Below are 22,626 nucleotides of genomic sequence, written 5' to 3'. Positions count from 1 at the left end.
GTCTTTAAACTTTGATACTAATCTCAGTAGGGTTTTTACAGTATCAGAGTAAATATACAACCCTGTGGCAAGTTTCATCAACTGAGAAAAACAGTGGAATAACAAACACTCATTAGCTCTGCAAATTGAAAAGACATATAAATCACAAATTCATGATGTAGCTAAAGGCAGTTACTCTGCAACTGACATTCTCTTGAGTGACACTATGTTTCATATTATAAAACAAGGTTTGGAACAAAATATTAATTTTTTTATTTGTTTCATTCTTCTAGACAATCCCCTCCTCATTGTCAGACCACCTGGTAAGTCTTATTCTGCTATTTCTTTCATGAAGTGCATAAAACCTGTGCAAAACAGTTACAATATAGGCTTTAGAAGCATATTAACTCGCAGTTTGAGTTACAGTTTTAAGCAGGAACAGGTAGTAATTCATTGTGCTAATTCACAAAACATTTTCTTTCTTAGAACACCTTATTCTGGTCTTTGAAAAGAAAACGTGTAAAGATATGTCAGAATAAGCACTTGATTTTGGCCCATTTTTTGGCTGGTATGACAGCTTTAATTGCTTAGTGATAAGCACTGAACTGTATTACTTCTGTATCTGTGTCCTTCTGTTGCCTAAGCATAGCTTGAACAGCGGGATCAGGTTTTCCTATCTTTAGCTGTTATGCTCATCTGTACTGATCATCATGCCCTTATAAATACTAAAAAATTCAACAATTTGTTACTGACCTGAATGATATGCCACGAAGCTGCTGAGCTTGCTTTGCATTTCCAAATTTGCAGTAAACCAATTCAGCCCCTAATCAGAAGAGCTGATTCCTGGTGCTGGGACCAACCTTGCCGACGTACGTTGGTAGGCTAACCCCAGGCAGCACGTGCTCTTGGAAGAGATGCAGGAAAAAAGACCTCATGGTTATTATGCTCTGTCAGCTTTCCTAAGCGGTTCAAATGGTTGGTTCTGGGGCTTTTTGACTACATTGTTCATGAAAACAATGTCCAGTGTCTCGCTTCCTTCTGTGTCTTATTACGCTTGTTAGTCTGTTTTTTCTGTGTCCTCTCAGATGTCTCTGATGGTGCGCAGATAATGCAGAGCACGCTGTGTCTCTGGCAGTCAGGGTGGGGGCCTCTGAGAGTGGTGGCCTTCCCATGTCCCCAGTCACCTTCACGTTTTTTGCTGTCAGTTATTTTGTGGGTCTGTTCATGGAAAAGGGTTGTTGGAAGGTGATGGCTTTTGTGCTTGTAGTTTCTGCTTCGACTGGACAAGGAGAAAATATTTTTGTGTGGCTGCAGTAGTAGACATAAGATAGACCAAAAAGAGGTGGCAGAGCTCTGAGAACCTGTGGAAATGAAGAGCTTCTGAACACCCAGCGTAGCTCTTACAGGACATGCTAAGTTTATCCTTCATGATTTTTGGAGGTGGGCAAAAGTGATGGACAAAAGCAGACCATTCACAGCAATACAACTGCATTCAAGAAATAGCTAGTTTATTGTTTTATTCTAAAGAGAAAGCTATGGCCAAAACCGTGCAATTCGTTCACCGTGTGATTAATTGTGTAAAGTCAGTCCAGTTACATTTGTGTCCATACCGGTGGAGTTTTGAGGATTGCTGATCAGTGATTGCTTCTCACATGAAGTGTTTGCAGGATTTGGTCTACGTGCCTACTGAGAGGGAGGAAGAAAGACTAACAGAAAAAACTTTCAATCATCTCATTTGTAAACCACCTCAAAATAGCACAGTAAAAGCAGGGCTTTGTGCTCTAGCTAGAGAGAAAAATAGCAATTATCACATTGGAAGCTTTTTGTGTAATTCTATATACATTACTACAGCAGCAGTTTCAAAAGAAATTATATTGTCTTGGTTAGTATAAAGCAAACATTCAGGTAAGCCAGTAGGAATATGTAGTCTTTTGCAATACAATTAAGCAGTCTCCTCTTCAGCAGTGCTCTGGACTTCTCTAGGTAGAGAAGGTGTCTGACTAAAACCAGTGAGACTGTTTGCTTAAAACTGTGATTCAGTACATGAAATCAAATTTTTTAATCATTTTAACAGTTATTATTGTCTACTGCCTAGAAGCGATTTAATGAAGTCCCTTGCTTTTTAATTTTTTTTAATAATATTTGTTCTTGAAGTAGTATTTCTGGATATAGAAAAGTCATGCATTAATCTGCTGCAGCATCTCTTGTAAAATGTATTACCAGGTGTTAACCTCAGCAAAACTCAGACTGAAATGCTGAAGTCTGTCCTTAATATCGAATTTTTTTTTCTCCAAGGTGGTGAGCCTATCTGGATCCCATTCACTTTTAAATACGACCCCACCTATTCAGACTGCAGTGGCAAGCAGTACGTGAAACGAACTTGGTACCGCAAGTTTGTAGGAGTGGTTCTTTGCAACTCCTTAAGGTACAAGATTTACCTCAGTGATGACCTGAAAGGTACGCACCAAGATTAATTTCCTGATATACGATTACTTGTCATCTAGCTTTCTTCACCTCATCTGTGCAAGAATTGTGTGCTGTCTATCTGGGAGTCCTTCTCTTGAAAAGGTCCAATGTGATAGCCAAGCTGCCCTGCTTTTTGCATTACGCTCACACCCTGGGCATTAGCTTTTAAGCAGAGCTCTTTAGACAGAGGACAGGGGGAAGTTTCCCTTGGAAAGCCTGTGTGTGTTTGTATCCTGAGAAAGCAATGTGCTTTGTACTGTGAAAACAAAGTGCTGCTCCCCACACGTCTCCCTGGGAAGTCCCACGCTTGCTCCATGGGCAGGTGAGCCCCTGCTGCACACAGTCAGAGAGAGCAATACACCCGAGATCCCCAGGGCAGGTCGAAGTGGGGAACACTGGAGGAAAGACTGCTATTACAGTGACTGGGTGAGCAGTACTCCTAAGAGTTAACAGTAGCTCTTATATGGGTGTATTTGCTGAGAGATAATGAAGAAGATTTTCCATATTGTTGATCTGGGGTACTGAGTTTATCTGAATGGCTTTTCAGATTGTGTTAATGTGTTATACTTATTGCACTGCATTGGTATAGTTTAAAGACAGTGTTTGAATATGCAATAAGAAACAAACAGGGTGGCAGGACCCACCCCATCTGTTAGAGACAGAGAGCTCCACAGTTTTTAGTTTTCATTTGAGACTGCAATCAAACTAATGGTATTGACATATAAAGCATTTTTTACTTTCTTGTGATATATGGGCTTACAGCATTGGTGGATAAGGGAAGAGCAACTGACGTCATCTACCTGGACTTGTGCAAAGCGTTTGACACTGTCCTGCACGACATCCTTGTCTCTAAATTGGAGAAATGTGGATTTGACAGATGGACCACTCGGTGGATAAGGAATTGGCTGGATGGTCGCACTCAAAGAGTTGTGGTCAACAGCTAGATGTCCGAGTGGAGAGCAGTGACGAGTGGTGTTCCTCAGGGGTCGGTATCGGGACCAGTGCTGTTTAACATCTTTGTTGGTGACATGGACAGGGGGATTGAGCGCACCCTCAGCAAGTTTGCCAGTGACACCAAGCTGTGTGACATGGTCGACACGTTGGAGGGAAGGGGTGGCATCCAGAGGGACCTTGACAGGCTTGAGAGGTGGGCCCGTGCAAACCTCATGAAGTTTAACAAGCCAAGTGGAAGGTCCTGCACATGGGTCACGGCAATCCCAAACATGGATACAGGCTGGGCGATAAGTGGATTGAGAGCAGCCCTGCAGAAAAGGACTTGGGGATGTTGGTGGATGAAAAACTGAGTATGAGCCATCAATGTGCACTCACAGCCAAGAAAGCCAATCGCATCCTGGGCTGCATCAAAAGAAGAGTGACCGGCAGGTCGAGGGAGGTGATTCTCCCCCTCTACTCTGCTCTCGTGAGACCCCACCTGGAGTACTGCGTTCAGCTCTGGGGCCCCCCAATATAAGAAGGACATGGACCTGTTAGAACAAGTCCAGAGGAGGGCCATGAAGATGATCAGAGTGCTGGAGCACCTCTCCTATGAAGACAGGCTGAAAGGGTTGGGGTTGTTCAGCCTGGAGAAGGGAAGGCTCTGGGGCGACCTTATAGCAGCCTTCCAGTACCTACAGGGGGTCTACAGGAAAGCTAGAGAGGGACTTTGTACAAGGGCATGTAGTGATAGGACAAGGGGTAATGGCTTTAAACTGAAAGAGGGTAGATTTAGATTAGATGTATGGAAGAAGTTCTTCACTGTGAGGGTGGTGAGGCACTGGAACAGGTTGCCCAGAGAAGCTGTGGATGCCCCATCCCTGGAAGTGTTCAAGGCCAGGTTGGATGGGGCTTTGAGCAACCTGGTCTAGTCAAAGGTGTCCCTATCCATGGCAGGGAGATTGGATCTAGATGATCTTTAAAGTCCCTTCCAACCCAAACCATTCTATGATTCTATATTGAAATGACTGGTCCAGTTGAAATTCCCTCCACCTGTCACCTGCAGTGCAGAGAGTCCATGGACTTGCAAAATGGGCACTATTCCTTACTGACCTTTAACGCATTTCTCTTTTCCATAATTTCTCCTTCCATACTGCGAAGGTAGCATTCTCCCTGTTTCCAGCCACTGTTTGTTCATTGGTAATACTGTGTTTGTCACTGTAATACTTCTGCTTTCTCCCACGGTAATACTGTGTTTGTCACTGTAATACTTCTGCTTTCTCCCACGTGTATTTTCCTGGTGGTGAAGAGCATCCCAAACAAAAGTAATGCTGAGTCAAGTAATCTGTCTGTATCACCCTTCAGATACCTTTTACAGCATCGGGGACAGCTGGGGAAGGGGTGAGGACCACTGCCAGTTTGTGGATTCACACCTGGATGGAAGAACAGGACCTCAGTCGTACGTTGAAGCCCTGCCCACCATCCGAGGTACAGCAATGGGGGAGTGGGGTGCTGGCCAGGTACCTGTCATCCCATCCATATGATTAAGGGGTAGGCAGCAGAGCACAGAGTGGGGGTCTTTGTCCATGGCTGCTGGCAGCTCTCTGAGGAGTCTAGGTGATGCAGTAGGTGATGAGGTAATGTTGTACTCAGGCCTAGCTGAACAAGTTATGAAAGCCCCAGATGGCCTTGTGGGTATTGAGAGAGACAGAAAAAGAGGGGCATATAATGGAAATAATTCACAGGAACAAAATGCAAAACAGAAAGAAAAAATTATATAGGTCTATGAAACCTTTCTCCTAATTATAAGACCTGCCTCATTGAATCGAGGTGCAAAAACTCTTCTACATGCCACAAAGAACCAGCTACATCTTTGCAAATACAGCTTTTGCAAATGGTTTCTGACCAGTTCATTCAATGCAAAACACATAGGAGTATGTCTAGTGACTTAAGGTCGGACTGCAGGACTTTTATTCTGACCTGGTAGATATCTCCCTCTGAGTAAAAATTCTCACCTTGAAGGAGTTCCTCTGAGTAAACTGCTCAGCCAAGAGGTTGATGGCTTGCTTCACAGAATGAACCCAATCATGAAAGTCAGCCAATCTTTTCAATAAGTCTATTGATTTAAATTATTCAATTGGCTTTAATGGTTTCCTTGTTAAATTATTTGTTGATACTCTTTTCATGGTGGCGTTACCAGGAAGAAAATGAAATAGTCACTGATATTTATACATCACTGGGAAGTACTGCATTTCTCAGTTCAAAAGAGGGATGATTAATCCAGATGTGTATTACTAGGTCTAGGAGACAGAGATAGAGAGCACACAGAAATTATATTATTGGCACAAGACTTGAGTTTTTCAGATGTTCCAGTGCACAAGCTATGCGGAGAGGAATGCTGCACCTCTTCTAATGCTTTAACCAGTCACATTCTTTCTGAAGGTGAAGAAAAAGGGGGAGAAAAGGCTTAACTCCATATTTACTGCATGAAATTATACCTTTTTGTTTTTGTGAAAAGTTGATGTTTGTTGATAGTCTCTTGAGCCCTATGAGATAATACAGTTTGATGGTATTTTTTGCCCCAGAGTTCTTTGTATATTTAAACTGACTTACAGACTTCATAAACAGAACTGAAATATAGCCACCTTTTGAAGTGAAATGCAGAAGCTCTTTGGCAGACCACAGCATTACACAATATTTCAAGAGATTTTGAACAGTAAAACCAATCAAAACTACAAGAAATACAAAGGACCAGAGTTTAATGGTTCAAGAAAGATCTAGGACAAATACCAGGGCTAGCAAATAGCCTTTTGACAAAACTCCCTACCAAACAGCTTCTAAGTTTTCATTTGGGCTGTGGGATTGACTCTCGCTTCATCTGTTACTTTTGTTAAATTACTATGTCTTTGTTTTGAAATGCAAACGGGTGTTTTTCTCCTGACAGGGTATTACCGCCAGTACCGCCAGGAGCCTGTATCATTTGGACGCATTGGACACACAACACCCTACTACTATGTTGGCTGGTATGAGTGCGGTGTGCCCATCCCAGGGAAATGGTAGCAGTCTGCTTTCCTGTCTTAGGCAGATCATGCTTTTCAAATGATTTCTACCAGAGGACTGTGAGCAACAGATTCAGAAAAGAAAAAGAAATAAGGACCAATGAGGCAAACCAGTGAAGACCAGCTGCTCAAGAAACCCTCGTGAAGCCAAACATGGTTCCCCCTTTACCAGCCTAAATCTGTGGTGCTGCTTGATTTCTGCTTGGAAGCGGCAACAGGATATAAGTTTGGAGTCTTACCTTCCTCCTCTGGGTCTTTAAGGCACGGAGAGGGGGTTGCAATGTGTGCGACCTGTGAAAACTAGAACTGTATTAGCCATGAAAATTTGGAAGTTTCCTTTATCTTGCAGGAACGACCTAAGCATGCTGTGCTTGCTTAATGGGATGCTAAACTGTCCTTTGCTGCCTGCCAGGGCTCCCCTATGCAATTGTGCCATGTAACTGGCCACCCACCAAAGGCAATATATTCTCCTGAAGACTTACCCTGTGGGTTCACCCACTGCTGGACTAATCACCAGGTCACAGTGTAAATTCACTCTGAGATATATGTATATCTATATCTATATAAATACAGTACTGTACATCTGCAGAAGTACTGCTTAGAGATGCTGAGATTTTCTTGTTCACTAGATAAATATGGTTTGAATTTTTATGTAAAAGGTGCTGTTAATTCTTTGAGATATTGCTATGCACAATATATTAACCAAGGAAAGAGCTGTATTCTTCTTGTGAGTACTGTTGAGCTAACATTTGAATTATTGATTAAAGACCCATGTCCCACTTCCTTGGTAGCCTTTGGACTGGACATTCAATGGGAATCTACCCCTCTATACATGTTAGAGTGGCACTGTATAGTCCAGCAAAAACACATATTCAGCAGTTTATCAGCACGAGTTAAACTTTCTGTCCTGTACTGTTTAAAAGTTTTAGTGCAACTTTACTTCAATCCATTCTCATCTTACTTGGTATGTTATTTATTCCTTGTCAGTACCTTTCACTTCACTGTGTGGAGGCATGGGATGAGTAACTTGCAAATTAGAAACTGCTTTTAACTTATTTGCCCTCCAAAAAGAAGCCCAAGCCACCAATACAAGAGTCAACTAGCAGGAAACTCATTTGGCTTTGGTCCGTCCTGGCTACAAATTGGGATACGCTTTCTTTAATATACTACCGAAATCTCTTCCATCCAGACCAGAAAGCAAAAGCTGACATGGATGAAAGGTATAATGATGGCTTTTTTAGCAGGCATTTGGAAGCTTGCAATAACATAGGATTTTAGTAGTCCTTCTGGGCAATCTAGCATTAATGGTTTACTCAGTAACTTTCGTGGTCTTACCATTTCATGGTAACATCTCAATAGCCTTTGCTCTTGTTAGTAAGACGCCCCCCCCATTCTGACAGCATAGGAGAGTTAGCAGCATACCTGAGGGACGAATCTGGTCTCTGGTCCATCTCTCACTCTCATTCCAGCTTACATGTAGTGTAGGTCTAACACCTTTTCAGTTGCTTCCTGTAGTTACTGTAAATTGTATGGGGACAAAAAAAGGAACTAAAGTGATTAAAAGAGCATTTTGGTTTTCATGGTGATTTGGGTTTTAACATTTTAATTGTTCTCACATACTTTTGCTTCAGTACAGTGCCAACTATATGGTCTTGAAGTATAACTTTTTTCCCTAATAAACCTATGATACATGGTTCCATTTCTATTTCATCCTTTCTGGTCATCTGTGTCAAGTAATCTGACAAAGTGACAAATTGTTAGCTTTCTAAAAGTCTTCCTTGGGGCAGGAGTAGGTGTCACCTTTTTCTAAGGGCCTGGAAGCATGTGAGTGTGTTGTTCCCTTTCGAAGGTGGTTAGCAGCCAGCATGGAGTTACCAAGGGCGAATCATGCCTGACCAGCCTGAAAATATTCTTTGTGGAGATGACTGGCTCTGTGCACAAGGGGAGAAATGTGGATGTCATTGGCTTTGGCTTTTGTAAGGTGCTTGACATGGTCTCCCACTGTGTGCTTGCAGCCAAACTGGTGGAATATGGCTTGGATAGTTGGGCTTTAAGGTGGATGTAAAATTAGCTGTGTCGTGAGGCTCAAAGGGTTGTGATAAAAAATAGTGCAAAGTCCAAATGACAGCTGGTTGCAAGTGTCACCCCCCAGTACTGAGGCCAATACTGTCTAATGACCTGGACGATGAGATAGAGTGCACGGATGGAGTGCACGGATGGAGTGCACGGATGGAGTGCTCGGATGGAGTGCACCATCAGCAAGCTTGTGGCTGTTACTAAACTGGGGCTGGGGAGTGGTTGATGTGCTGGAGGGCAGAGCTGCTCATCAGAGGGACTTTCACGGGCCGGAGAAATGAGCTGTCAGGAACCTCATGCAGTTCAGCAAAGGGAAGTGAGAAGTCCCACACGTAGGATGGAATAGCCCCTTGCAGCAATACAGGCTGGGGTGACTGTCCAGAGAGCAGCTTTGCAGAAGAGGACTTGGGTGTCCTTGTGAACAACAGATTGAATGTGAGCACTCCAGAGATCCATTCCAACCTAAATTATTCAGTCTGTTTTTATGATTCCAGAGGAGGCATCCAATAATGAAATGTACTTTTTTCTTTTATTGAAAAGTCATACCTTGCTCCAGAGCCCAGTCTTCAGCACATGTGAGTGGGACTTGTGCCACTGACTCTAAAGAGCAGGGCCTGACTTCACCAATCATGGTTTGGTCTGCTGCTTAAAGATGGGTGTTCCCTCCCCACAGCCAATGCATTCCGCATTTTCACCTTCAGAGACCACAGGTGGGTTTTGGTTTGTTCATCTGCAGAGATGCGGTTCCTTCCTTCCCAGCTGGAAATACCCTTGGGCTGGGACAGTCCCATTCAGGGATGCCATCATGGGTGAAGAGCTGAGGCCATCGTTTTTTCTGCAGCCTCAGCTGGGGAGGAACTGGGGATTGCTGGGAGCAGCAGTGGAGGGCACTGCGCACTCTTGCCCTCCAGTGTAAATCCTCTCCGAGGCTAAACCAGCCATGGCAGAGTCAGCAGTAGGGCACAAGAGGGAGACACATGAAATGCAATGGTATGCAGTCTGTTCCCTTCACTTTGAGGTCTGGGTAAGTCCTCTATGCTGTATGAGGTGATCTGATTGACACATTTGCATCCTTTGCCCCATGTGCAGGGTAACACATTATCGTGAGAGTAGGTAGTTTCTTCAAGAGATGATACTATTTTTGCTCTTTGTTTATCTAAGAAGTGGTGGGATTAAAGAGGCAACTAAAGCCATGTGGGTCAGGAAAGCCACTTCCCATCCAGATCCTCTCTCCAAGGCCATGGCAGTGCCCTGACCAATGGGCCACCCTCCCCTTTCCTTCCTTCCTTCCCCGCTGTCCCCATGACGCACTGTTTGGTCCTGCTGTGCCACCATAGGAGAAGCAGCATGCCTGTTTGGAGGTCAACCCTGTCTCCATTGAAATAGCTGCACGGCTTTGTGACTGCGCTGCGTACCAGGGGACATTGTATGGCTCCAGATGGTGCTGATGGGAGAGGGACGGGTCTTTCCCTCCGTCAGCTCTCCTCCCATGCCCCCCTTGCTGGCAAAGCCACATTTGCATCTGGTCTCCAAGCCCTTGGCGCCAGCTTGAAGAATGCCATGTCCCTTCAGAGGTTCTGAGGGGTGTTGCACCAACCCTGCCTTCTTGTCAGAGCAATCCTTGAGGGAACGGGATGGAGGAGAGGGAGGATCCCCACAGAGAGAAAATCCACACAGCTTGTGCCTGTATCGCCTCTGGTCCAAATCTCTCCGGGGCGGAGGGATGCCAGGGCCCTGCCTGGTGGGGAATTATACAGAGCTGGAAAAGAAAGGGAGAAAAACACAACGGGGGAAGGGGTGGGGAGAAAAAGGCAGGCAAAGAAGTCGCTCGAAGCATTGTCTGGCCCTGGTCAGTTCCAGATGCTAATCTCTGATCACTGTACCGTACTTTTGTGAGAATTGGGATTTCTGCCTCAAAGGCAGCAGGAACAATCGCCAGCATGTGAGAAATGCCAAGGGCTCTCGGGGGCAGCCAAAGCCCAGCATGTGGACCCGGGATGCAAACAGAAGAGCTCTTTGGTGATGAAGGAAGAATTGGGTGTCACTTGGAAGGATAATTGAAGGCCTTTGTGGGAGGTAACCGAACCCACTGAACAATGTGAAATGCTCCTTGTGGTTCCTCCCTACAAGAAACTATATGGTTTTCTGTCCCCCAAACCCATGTCCTTTTTTCTCACCAGGCAGATAGATGTTATTCATGTGAAGAGCTGCCTTCCTCCGGCAGAAGAGAATGAGGTAAATGCAGAAGGGAATGAGGTCAACACTGCAGCAGCTCAGCTCTGCTTCCCAAGGCAAAGCTGGCACCCACAGATGTCTAAAAAATCCCACCCCTGGAGAGCTGCCAGTCTGCCTGAGGGCCCTTAGCTGGTAACATTTGAAAACAAAGCCATGCCTTGTACTGCTGCTCCCTTTCTCATCATGCTTCTGTGTCCCATAAAGCAGGAAGCATTCCCGTGGGACTTGTGCCACATCGCTGTGCCAGTTGCACCACAGCAGTCAGTGAAAAGTACAGCCCTGGTGGGAATGAGCACCCGGAACAGAATAACGCCAGAATCGTGGCTGGGTGCGATAATCATGGTGTCAACATTGGGAAGTCAAGTGTCAAAGGCAACAGGCTGGGGGCCAGGTCCTCGGGTGCTAGCAGTTGCCATAACTCCTCAGTGCCAGTGGTGTTGCTCCTCAGTGCCAGCTGTGTCACCCAGCTCCAAACACAGCCTGACCAGCAGAAGAAGAGCTGGGGGAACCTTCACATTTGAGGCATACACTGAGGAAGCACACACTTGCGGCAATGAAGGTCAGCCGCAGACGGAGCTGCATTAGCAAGGACACCGTCAGTGGGCTCAGTGATGTACTTCTCCTCTCTCCAGCATAGGTGAGACTGCACGTGGAGTACCGTTGGCCCTCCAGTACAAGGCAAACTGGAGTGGGTCAAGGAGAGGGTGACCACAATGGTTAGGGGACTGGTGCACAGGACGTGCAAGGAGAGGCCGAGCGCTAGGTTTGTTCAGCCTCAGGGAGGGAAGGCTTGGCTGGCGGTGGTGGATCTCGTTGATATCTTCAACGGTCTAATGGGATTGTAAAGAAGATGGAACCACACTTTTCTGAGAGACACACAGTGAAAGGATGAAGGGCAATGGACACAAACTGCAACATGGGAAATTCCAATGAAGTATTAAAATGTTTTTATCATGGGGGTGATCAAGCACAGGGATAGCAGCACAGAGAGGTGGGGAAAACTCCATCCCTGAAGGTGTTCATAACTAGCCCGGAGAAGGCCATGAGTAACCTGATGTCCTTGCTTTGAGCAGTGTGTTGGACCTGACTTCCAAAGGTTCCTTCCAACCTGAAGAAGTGTACAGGTCTACGTATAATACCAACCACTCCATCATGCAGCCAGATAAAACCAGAACCAAAATTTCACAGAAGCAAAGTGCAAGCTCCAGGAAATTTTCACAGTGGATTTATTTATTGGACAAAAATGATCATAGAGTCACAGAATGGCTGAGGTGGGAAGGGACCTCTGAGGATCATCTAGTCCAATCCCTTCTGCTGAAAGCAGGGTCACCTACAGCAGGTTACTCAGGACCGTGCCCTCTCGTGTTTTAAATAGCTTCGAGAATGGAAACTCCATGGTCTCGGCAACCTGGGCCAGTGTTTAACCACCATCCCACAATAAAAAATATTTTTCTTTTCTTTAAATGGGATTTCCTGTATTTCAGTTTGTGCGCATTGACTTCTGTCCTGTCACTGGACACCAGTGAGAAGAGCCTGGCTCTATCTTCTTTACTCCCCACATCAGGGATAAGATCCCACTGAGCCTTCTCTTCTCCAGGCTGAACAGTCCCAGCTTTCTCAGCCTTTCCTTATATCAGAGGTGCTCCAGTCCCTTCGTCATCTTCGTGGCCCTTCATTGGACTCTCTCCATTATGTCCCTCTCTCTCGTACTGAAGAGCCCAGAACTGAACACAGAGTACTCCAGGTGTGGCCTCACCTGCACTGAATAAAGGGGAAGGATCACCTTTTTGGAAATAAATACCCTCATTTGAAAAAAAAAATGCCTTTTTTCCCCACCCCACCCCCCAAATGGAAGTTGCAAGCTGGCTCCCAGATGAAAGCGTGACCATTTGTGAGGAAGTGAGGGGAAGCTGTGAGGGCAAGAGAGGGAAGGAGTGTAGTCTCCTAGACTCCCATGAAGAATTTCTGACCTTGGTTTTTTTTTTGCTGTGAGTAGTTCCTGCACATGCTTTCCAAATGTGACTTGTGCAAGCTCACAGCTGCATCTGGGGATTAGGTCACAAGTGAGCATTGGCGATACCCTCATGTTTATGCAAAAAAGCCTCTAGATGGCAGGAGATGCTGTTTGGCCAGGCCTTGCAGCAGGGGATGAGTGGCAGGAGTGCAGATGGCATGTACCTTCAGCATTGCACACACATAGCGGGAAAATTGTTTTAATGAGAGCACAGTTTTGGTTCAGGAGCACCAAAGTCCATTCCCGGGTCTTAAAGAGAATCTCTAAGAAGGAGTCTGACCCTCACAAGGCAAAACTTGCAATCTATTATGTCTAAAGCTTTGGAAGGTTATAAGTAGAAACAGACAAAGTGCAAATACACAATGTGCTCCTGCTGTGCTTTCTCAGGAGATACTTTTCGTAAAATTGCAGACACTGATTTTCCCCAGAGTACTGTGGGCAGCAAGAACCAGTTTATCTTGCAGTAGGAGTAAAAGCGTTACAGACTATTTCCAGGAAGCTTTCAAACTCTTCTTGAATGTAATTGCAATAGTGTTTCTGCCCACCTAATTGCTTTCCACACTTCATCCTTCTGAAGGTCTTTGTTCTGTGAGCTGCAGATCATCTTCATCCTTTAAAAATATGGGCTGTGTTTACTTAAACTGCTAATAAAATCCCATAAGATTTTCCTGATTCTCCATCATTAACCTCCATTTTTTTCCCTTCATTGACCTTCTCCCCTCTGTAATTGAAGATTCTTTCTTGGAGCTGAGTGAAGTACTGACTGTATCCTGAAAGTCTGGTCTAAGGTATGTCCAAAAATGCTTCACAATGGAGTACTCAGAGGTTGATGTTCCTCCCTGGCACCCATGGGCATGATCTGTGTTGTCCCACTCCATGTCTTGTAGCAGATGTTTAACCTGCCTTGCCCACGCATTTCTCCCCTGCATAAACAGAGGAGATGTTAATGCCACAACTCTGTAAGTCCCCCCGAAACAGCCAGTAGCAGCATTTCCCCCTTCCCTATGGTCAGTAGCATCTTAAGGGAATGAAATGGAGGCAGTAAAGGACAGGAGAGGGCCTGGGATTGAATCTTCTCCACTCCTCCAGCTCATTCAGCATCTCTGTCTTCATGCTGGCCCCTTCATGCCTGGCCCAAGCTGCAAAACTTCTCCTGTATGAGCCCTTCTTATGCTGGCCATGGGTGTCCCTACCAAGCAGGAGTGCTGGCATCATGTCTCTTGCTTGTGGCAAGCTCATGGGCTGGATTCAGGCACTAGTGAGTCACCTCCTTCCCCCAGGCTACACGTGCCATCACACTGGGTGGTGAGAATCATTTTGGCCAGCCTTGGAAGGTTGGTATTCATAGATCAGCTGCAGAGAGGAGGGAAGGGGCTGCTCCAAATGGCTCCGCAGAGTGTCCTGGCTGCCCTGCTTTTTGGTTGGGACTGCCTTGAGAAAGGCAGAGACCACCTGCAGAGCTGCACCCCTCATCTCACCAGACCTCCTCGGGCAGATCCTGGGAGTCCCATCCCCTGGGGAAGGGCAGGGTGAGAGCCCAAACCTGTGTGACATGGTGACCCATACAGGCAGAGCTGCATACAGACGAGAGGGTGCAAAGAGCAGATACACTATGTATTTTTGTGTTCTCTACCGAAACAGCAGAGTATGTAAATACAAGTCAGCTGAGGTTGTGTTTAGTTCATGCTGCTAATCAGCAGTGAACAAACAAGAGAAAATAATTCCAAGTGGTGAATATGTTACCATTTCCTCTCCCTGAATGTGAGAAAAAACAAGACCTACAAAATGAATAGTATTGTCAACACCGCTTTAGGCAGCGTAACCTAAACAAAACAGAGAAGTAACTAACCAGAATGAGGACTTGTCCATTAATTTCAAGTAGCACGATGGGTTATTATTATCTCTACTGTTCTTTTTTTGGTACTATCCTGCTCTGAATGTTTACCTTTCAAAACTATACACTGATAAGCTTGTCCACTGTACTGCATCAGCCTGGGCTCCCGCACGGTGTCCATGGTCATGGTGCAGCCCATTGGGTCTCCTGCCAGGTACTCTACTAGTCCTCAGTCTGCAAAGGCTCAAAACTGATCTTTCCAACAAACATGGCATGACTTTCAAGGTGATAGGGAATCTTCCTCTGGTGGGAAAGCTGGTGATTGCCAGCTTTCCCACGTGGTTTTTGCACAGAAATGGTTTAGGTTAGGTCAGAGGTTCTTATAACTGACCAGACATTTCCCAGTTGCCTTTACTGCTGCTGCAGCTCTCATTTAACATTTTAAGGTTATACTATTTTTCTGGATTTTCAGCTTTCCTGCTAGAAATATACTTTAAGATCTTTTGTTCCAAAGAGAAATCTGCTTTGGTTTCTTCCTTTTGAAATTTTCTTTTGAAAATTATTCTGGAATCATGTGCTGAGAAATCTGCTTGGACTGTTTTTCTTTAAAAGTCCGAAGGTTCAGAAACAAGAAAAACCATGTTGCTCAGAGTAACTGAAATGCCATTTATTCATACAGTTAGTGAATTCTTGTGTATATCTGGAGTGTATTATAATATCATATAGATCAATCAATATATCACATCACATTTGATTAACCCGTACTGAAAACAGGATTGCTTCAAAGAGTCATCATATAACATATAGAGACAAAAAGCTTTATAAGGATGGTTTGAGTTGCATCTGAGGAGAAGAATGTATGACACTGAAGTATATAGTGGATGTACAACACATGGTACTATATACCAAATTCTTAGTGAGTCTTAGTGGTACACTAATGTTTCTAACAAGCGGATTAAGTAGGTATTAGAAGAGTTACGGTGCTCACACATTTTGCCCAGCACTGAGTTTGTGTCCTAGGACAGAGTGAGGGCATGGGCTTGCTGTCATGCTGAAGACCCTCCACAAAGCACTTCTGCAGTCTTTGCAAGGTTATTGGACCTGCTTTAGAATGCCAGCAGCAGGAGGAAAAATATCCTCCTTAGACAAGGGAAAGATAGGCTAAGTGTCAACAGTGGGAGAGCGACTTAGTGCATGTGAAACCCACATGCAAGTTGCAAAAACTTGGCAAATTCTGAAAACATTTGGAAATCTTTTGTCCACCTGCCACAGCACTCTCAAGAGGCTGTACAATGTCCCTTGCTACTGCCAGTGACCCCCAAACAGCTTGGAGTCAGTTCAGCTGAGTGATCAAAATGTGATGCACTTCTTGTGATCCTTCAAGCTTCTGAGATTCCCAGGTCTTGGCTTCTTTTGCAAAAAGGGAGGGCTGAACCACAGTCTGCCAATGCAAGCATGTTTAGTTCAGGGATCTTTGCTCTGTCATCAGCAACAGCAAACTGCTGAAGACAGGTGTCTAATTTCTCCATGCTGAGGGGCATTCCTATCATCCTGGTGCCTAATTGCCATTTTCCATTCCTGTCATCCAAATTTTCATTTATACAAACATTCTGTGCACCTGAGGCGCCACAGCTCCAAAGAAGAGCTTCAGGCTTGTGAAAAACATTTCCTTGAAATGATCGTGTCGTGTATCAGTTGGGAGGTAAAACTATTGTAATGTGAGTTAATCTCTGCAGCATATAGAATATTGAGATTTTTATTCCTGTTGTGTAAAACAAGCAAGATATTGCCTAATTTGCCTCTCTCCATTTAAGGCTTTATTTGTTGGCTCCGTTACTGTGGAGGGGAATGTGCTTCTGCACAGTATGCGTTCATTTTTCTATACCTATGAGCTGCTGTTAGCCACATCAAACACAACACATATGTTTTCCAAACAGAAAAAAAGGCAAGAATCTGTATGATAGCCAGTTGTCCTCTGGGGTTTTGCTGACTTTGCCATGTCTCCCTCGTTCATTCCTTTATGATGATAATATATGTCTTTTTTTGGCATGCAACTAAACCTGAGGTCTTCTTACATTCAACACCTGGCATTTCATTCAATAACAGTACACCAAAGGCTGCTTTGGTCCTCTTGGATCTCACCCTGCCAAGGAATAACAGGAAAGGAGATTGCGAGAGTGTCAATGGGGCCATCTCTGAGGGTTTTCCTGTATAAGAGAATCCCCTGATAAATATTATCCTTGTCTTAATGTTGCTTTATGCAATTACAGAAGTATAAAAGGGACCTTCTGAAATCCCTACTGACTCCTGATGTTTCATAGGGCTGTACTCAGACATCTTGGGGATCTCTCAGCATGGGTCAAAATCTGGCCATGGGTTTCTCCAAGTTTCACTGCTCCTGGGAGACTTGTGCCTTGTTCAGGAAACCCAGTTATAGGGAAATCTCCTCAGTATGGGGCCTTGTTTTCAATCATCTTGTGTGTTTTCCATCACCTTTTGTTTCTGTTGTTGTCCTCACTGTGCCTGAAAAACTTTGCAAAAAGCCACTTTGGTACAGGAGCCACACATTTCACACACATGGGTCTCTAGTCCTTTTTCAAGGCCTCAACTAACAGCCAAAATCGCAGGTTCCTCAATCATTTGGATAGCCAGGTGTGGGTTAGCCAGCTGCTAACAGCTGCAGGGAAACAGCTGGATCTGGAGGCTCCAGACCAGCTGACTAATCCCCACCTCCCTCCCTAGATTGCAGTAGAAAATCTTTTCACTTCTTGAAAATGCAAAATCTGCCTTCTGAAAGCTGAGGTTTCCTATTTAAAAAATGTCATTAATTAGCAGCAGTTGGTTGCCTCAGTACTGGGTTGGGGACAAGTTATGGTTTCACTTCAGTTGTCAGACTCAGGAGAAGAACATTTAGTGATCTTGAATTTGAATTTGTATATAAAGTTGAACAACTAACTGTTTATAGATGCAATAAACTAAATGCTCTGTGTGCTGCCAGGAGGGCAAAGCAGCCGTGACAGCATACCCACATGGTGTGTCAGCAGAGATGTCTCTGTTGGGCTTCACCTATGAGGCTCGTTACTTTTAAGGTTGGAAGTGACTATAGAAAACTTAATATTTTAGAAAGAGTGAACAGTGCCATGTAAGGGCTTGTTTGCCATTTCCCCCATTCCTGACTGATTCTAGTAGTCTGTTCTAGTCACACAGCAAATGTGGCTTCCTTTACATGCATATTATTGCTATGTTTCCCTATTTTATGAGAAATGTTTATTTGGCTACTGTTATGTTGCTTTGTGTTTTATGATGTTGAACTGGGAAGTGGTTCTCCTCCAAGATCTGAGTAGATCTAATGGGAAATAATACATGCCAGAACGTGCAGATATGGTTCGACAGAGATAGTCAAACCCCAGATGAATTGCAGTCCTTCCACTTAGGTAGGAAATTGGGATCTTAATTTCTAGAATAACCACAGAGAAGCCAACAGAGCAGTGCCAGGTTTACATTTGGCTCTCTTGCTGTGCGGATGCTCCAGTTGTTGGCTGTGTCGACATGGTCAGCTTAACCCACTCTTGAACTCCAGAAAGCATCTCAAGGAATGGTGCATCCACATCTGAACATGTCTTGCTTGCTTAGACTTGACTTCCAGAGCTTTCAGCTTTTTATATAGTGTTTAAATAGGCCACATTCAGAGACATGTATTTGCTTATCCAGTTTGTCCCTGTGAAACTAGCAGAAGCTAGCCAGCTGTAGAGGGGCTGGAAGCCAGTTATAGAAGAGACTTTGCTGTTTCTGAAAACAGTCAATCAGTCACATGCTTTTTGCAATGTCGTATGATGAATACTTCATATGAACTAGCTACAGGGGGAACTCCATATAATAAATGTTGGCACTGTTACCAACATTTGATATTTTGCTCTTGCAAACGGTCTTTAAAACAAACCGCACTGTACTTCCAGAGTTGCTGAGCAAACAGGCTCAAATAGTAAGTAATTATAATCTAGAGTTGCTGGAGAAGGAAACGGAGGGTAGAAGTGATTTCTCATCCTCCCGAAAATAAAAGGGGTAAAAAATGAACTAAGGCGGCTGATGTAGGTGTTCAAAGAGACCTTTTGCAGGTCTGCGATCAACAGAGAAGAAGTGATGTGAGCTAGGACAGTGCTGGGGTTGTGTCACAGGGAGATGTGGGAGTTACCTGAGACCACGGGGCTTTGTTTTACTGTAACTTCTGTGTGCTCCTGGCACAAGGTAAAATTGCTGCCAAATGCCAAGACCTTCACTGGAACTTTGCTTTCAGGAGCCAGAGTGTTTCCTTCTAAGTCAGTAGCATAGATGTAAGAGAGATGAAGGCATATAGCTATGGGTATGAGTATAGGTAAGACACATTCCTGTATGAGAAATGGTTGAAAGCAAGGAGATTTGAGAGTCCTTCAGTGCCCAGTAAAATTGAGACAGGCCCATAGCAGACTGCAGCTGTCCAGGAGAGACCTGGAGATAAGAAGAACCCGGCAGAGCCCAAAGACAGGTTGGTTAAAAATTCTTTCCCCTTCTCCTAAGGTTGGTGTGAAAGAAGAGTAGCAGAAAACTTGGCATTCAGTGTGTGGGAAGCTGACTTGTATGTAAGTGGGAGGAAGAAGAGTTAATTGCTGAGTGGGAGGGAGGCAGAACTTCACACTGGGAGGTTTTACTTATTTTATGGGGCTTGCTCTGGGCTGTAGAGCTTTTATGGGTCTCTGAGGAAACATGTGAGCTGGCTAAAAGTTCTGCTGAGCTGGAAAGAGGACAAAAGTACAGTGAGCTGGAGATAAGAAAAAATACTTAACCCAATTTATATTTACCCTTTTTGTAATCCACACATTATTCATATGCCAATATTTGCTCTTTCCCCCCCAGTCCCACCAATAAAGTTTTCAAAGCACTGAAGTGTCAGGACAAATTTTTTCTAAAGAACACTGCAAAAGTCCCTGGAAATCTTACTCTGAAAAAAAATATTACATTCCTAAGCCCTGCCATTTCCAGGATACTGGGGACAGGGACAGAAATCCCTGAAGAAATGAAAAGTCATCAGCTCAGTTTGGGGTTTCAGCGGTTTCACTGTTTGGCCTGTGCTGAGAAGGCATTCCAAAATACACAGCTCCTGCTAATGCCATTGCCAGAGCACTGCTCCCTCACCCATGTTTTAAAGAGTTTTCTCAAATATATGAAGTAGAAGAAAGGACCAAGAGTGGAAAGACCTAACAGAGCCAGAACTTTTCTGAGGCAGGTAATTACATGTTGCATCCAGACCATGGCTGGCCAGGGTGAGTTTGTGCCTGCTCTGTACTGCCAGTACAACACAGACTGGTATGGGACAGCTCTAACGCCGTGCTTTTCAAGCCCAATCACTTCCCTTTGTGACTGAGACATCCTATTCCAGGTCCAGGTCTCCCTTGCCTCCTAGAAGCCACAGGTAAGTTTTCTGAAGTAAGCAGTTTCTACAACTGTGGCTCATTCTCCACTTTATAAATACAATGCAGAAACTAGAATGCCATTGAAATGTAGACCCACATTAAATACCCTCTTTGGCACTTTGAGGTACTATAACAAGCCCTTTAGAGCTTCATGGAGTGCAGCGACCACCAGCAGAGCCCCAGCACCCCCATCTCTATTAAGTCTTACTATGAATCCACTGGTTACCAAAGACACGATTGGAGTTCAGCATCTGCTGACAAGGAAATGCTGAGCTATCTGAAAACTTTTGAAATGTGATGTTTCCTTCAGAGCAGGGGTGAGCAACATATTCCTTGCTGAGAGCTGAATAGGCCCAAGCATTTTGGCAGGCCAGGTCCCTTAACAATATCTAGTAATATAATAACATGAACATGGAGGGAAGTCAGATGGCTGGGGACTATAAGAATGACATCACAGGTCATGGCTGTTCCCTGGCCAACCTGGTCACCCATGTCCTCCTTCACAAATTAGATCAGAAGACTCTGCTGTCGTAGTTCCCCTAGTGAACAGTATTATCCCTACTTGCCAGCATCATATGGGCCAGCCTAATTTTCAAAGCTTAGTCTATAAAGTATTTTCTGATATGTAATTATATTGACTTAATAGGGGAAAAAAACCCTTTTGTGAACAGAAGGCAATATTTTATTTACTCTGTAACTATTTGCTGGACCAAAGCTTGTGTTACTCTGCACTCAGGTCTGTGTCAGAAGACTTTGTTCCCATGGAGAGAGAAGGCATGTATCACGCAAGCTCCAGATGAGAAATGTGTGATGTATGTATGTGCCATATGTCAACTCTGGGCACATGATCAGATGCAAATGGCTCGTGGTACCTTCCTTTCCCCTTCCACTGAAGCTTAAGTGAAGTTGCACAGACATGAAACTGGTGTAGACACAATGCTGGACAGTGTTTGCTTATTTACCCAGCTCATTAGAGGAACAGTGGAAGCAGCTGGCTTTTCATAATCATAATTAATTACCTAGCCTAATTCAGAATGACACCCCCCCCAAAAAAAATAGTAATAACAACAGCAGTGCTAATAAAGGTTTTGCTGCTGTGCCTGAGATGGGCATTGCCTCAGCGTACAGGCACTGCACAGACATGGAGTGAAGGACTCCACCTGTGTCCAAGCCTTTAGCAGTATGCCTGTCTGTCATTCTGTCGGTCTGTTGGTCCATTGACGCAACGAGCTCTGTCCTCAACCTGCTTAGGACTGCACAGCATCTGTGGGCAACCTGTTCACCTCCCAGACCCTCCTCAGGATAAAAAAGCTTCTCCTTATATCCAAACTGAACCTCTTTTATTTCAGGTTACGCCCATTGTCTTATCCTCCCACTGTGCACCACTGTGAAAAACCTGGCTCCATCCTCAGTGGAGGGTGCCCTCCCCATAGGTACCAGGGGCTGCTGCTGTCAGGTCTCACCGAAATTGTCTCTTCTCCAGGCTCAGCAGGCCAAGCTCTCTCAGCCTCTCCTCACAAGGCAAGTGTTTCACTCCTGACCATACTCGTGGCCCTTTGCTGAAATTTCTCCAGTTTATTCATGTCTTCCTAGTACTGAGGCATCCAAAAATGGACGCAGTATTCTGGATGTGGTCTAGTGAGTGCTGAGTAGAAGGAGCAGTCACCTCCCTTGATCTGCTGGCTGTGCTCCTCCTCATGCAGCCCAGGGAGCTGCTGGCCTTCTCTGCTGCCTTTGGACAGGAAGGGCAGAGAGAACAGTCCCAACTTTGCTCATACTTAAATTAGCCACTAATTTTATCCTGGTGGACCTGAGAGCAGAACTTGGACCAGACTAAATAGCTTTCAACCTCAGTACTTCACCTCTGCCTCCCATCATGAGCTGAGGAGGAGAGAAACGTAGGGATGCAGAAAACGATTTTAAAAATAACTAAAATACATTGAACCACAAAACTCAATGAATTTTTAAACTGCTAACTACTAAAACTTCAAGGGATGAAAGTAGAGAAAACTGGTATTTATCTGATCCATGCAGCTAAATCCAACTCCCAGCCATACACTAAGACCTTGCTGGGCAGGCACCTCCTCCCACCTAGCACCAGACCAAAGTCCGCAGTGCGCTCAGCCTGAATCTTTAACTGCTGATCCATTTTCCTACACCCATATGACTAATGCACACAAGACCAGACGTGTCTTTGTTGGGGCTTAAGAGACCTGTACCACCCCTCTAGCTTTCCTCGAAAGCGCTGCCTTGTGGGGCCCCTGTGCTCCCTTGCAAGTGGGTCATGTCCCCAGATGCATGACTGTACAGAGTCCCTGGTCATACTGGAGCTATATCTGCTATTGCAAAACATGAAACTGATATGGAAATTCAGAGATGTGGTGAAATGCTGGCTTTATGAAGTCAGTGAGAGCCAAAGGAAAATGTTTGTATTCCTTCATCAAGCTGAGCTGCCTGTAGATCTGTGATTCCTTCTTCACATACTTGGCACTTATGGTCATGGTACTGCCTGTGAAACATCCTCACTGGCTCAAGGTCAGCTGCCCACAGCATCCTGGAGGCCTGGGAGGACAGATGCCACCA

At 44.8% G+C, this 22,626-nt stretch overlaps 1 protein-coding gene across 1 annotated transcript in view; it reads left to right on the top strand.

Annotated features, from left to right (window-relative positions):
• The window catches only part of FNDC1 (fibronectin type III domain containing 1), a 74,607-nt gene extending 66,471 nt beyond the window's left edge, over positions 1–8,136 (top strand). The window contains exons 17-20 of the mRNA XM_030022748.1: positions 273–302; positions 2,275–2,436; positions 4,744–4,866; positions 6,323–8,136. Coding sequence (XP_029878608.1) covers positions 273–302; positions 2,275–2,436; positions 4,744–4,866; positions 6,323–6,438 — 431 coding nt within the window. The 3' untranslated portion in view covers positions 6,439–8,136. The remainder of the gene's footprint in view (positions 1–272; positions 303–2,274; positions 2,437–4,743; positions 4,867–6,322) is intronic.
• The last annotated feature ends 14,490 nt before the right edge of the window (positions 8,137–22,626 follow it).

Source organism: Aquila chrysaetos, chromosome 8 (genome assembly GCF_900496995.4).
Source record: "Aquila chrysaetos chrysaetos chromosome 8, bAquChr1.4, whole genome shotgun sequence".
In the NCBI taxonomy this organism is placed as follows: Eukaryota; Metazoa; Chordata; class Aves; order Accipitriformes; family Accipitridae; genus Aquila; species Aquila chrysaetos.
This window is presented reverse-complemented; position numbering and strand designations above follow the sequence as displayed.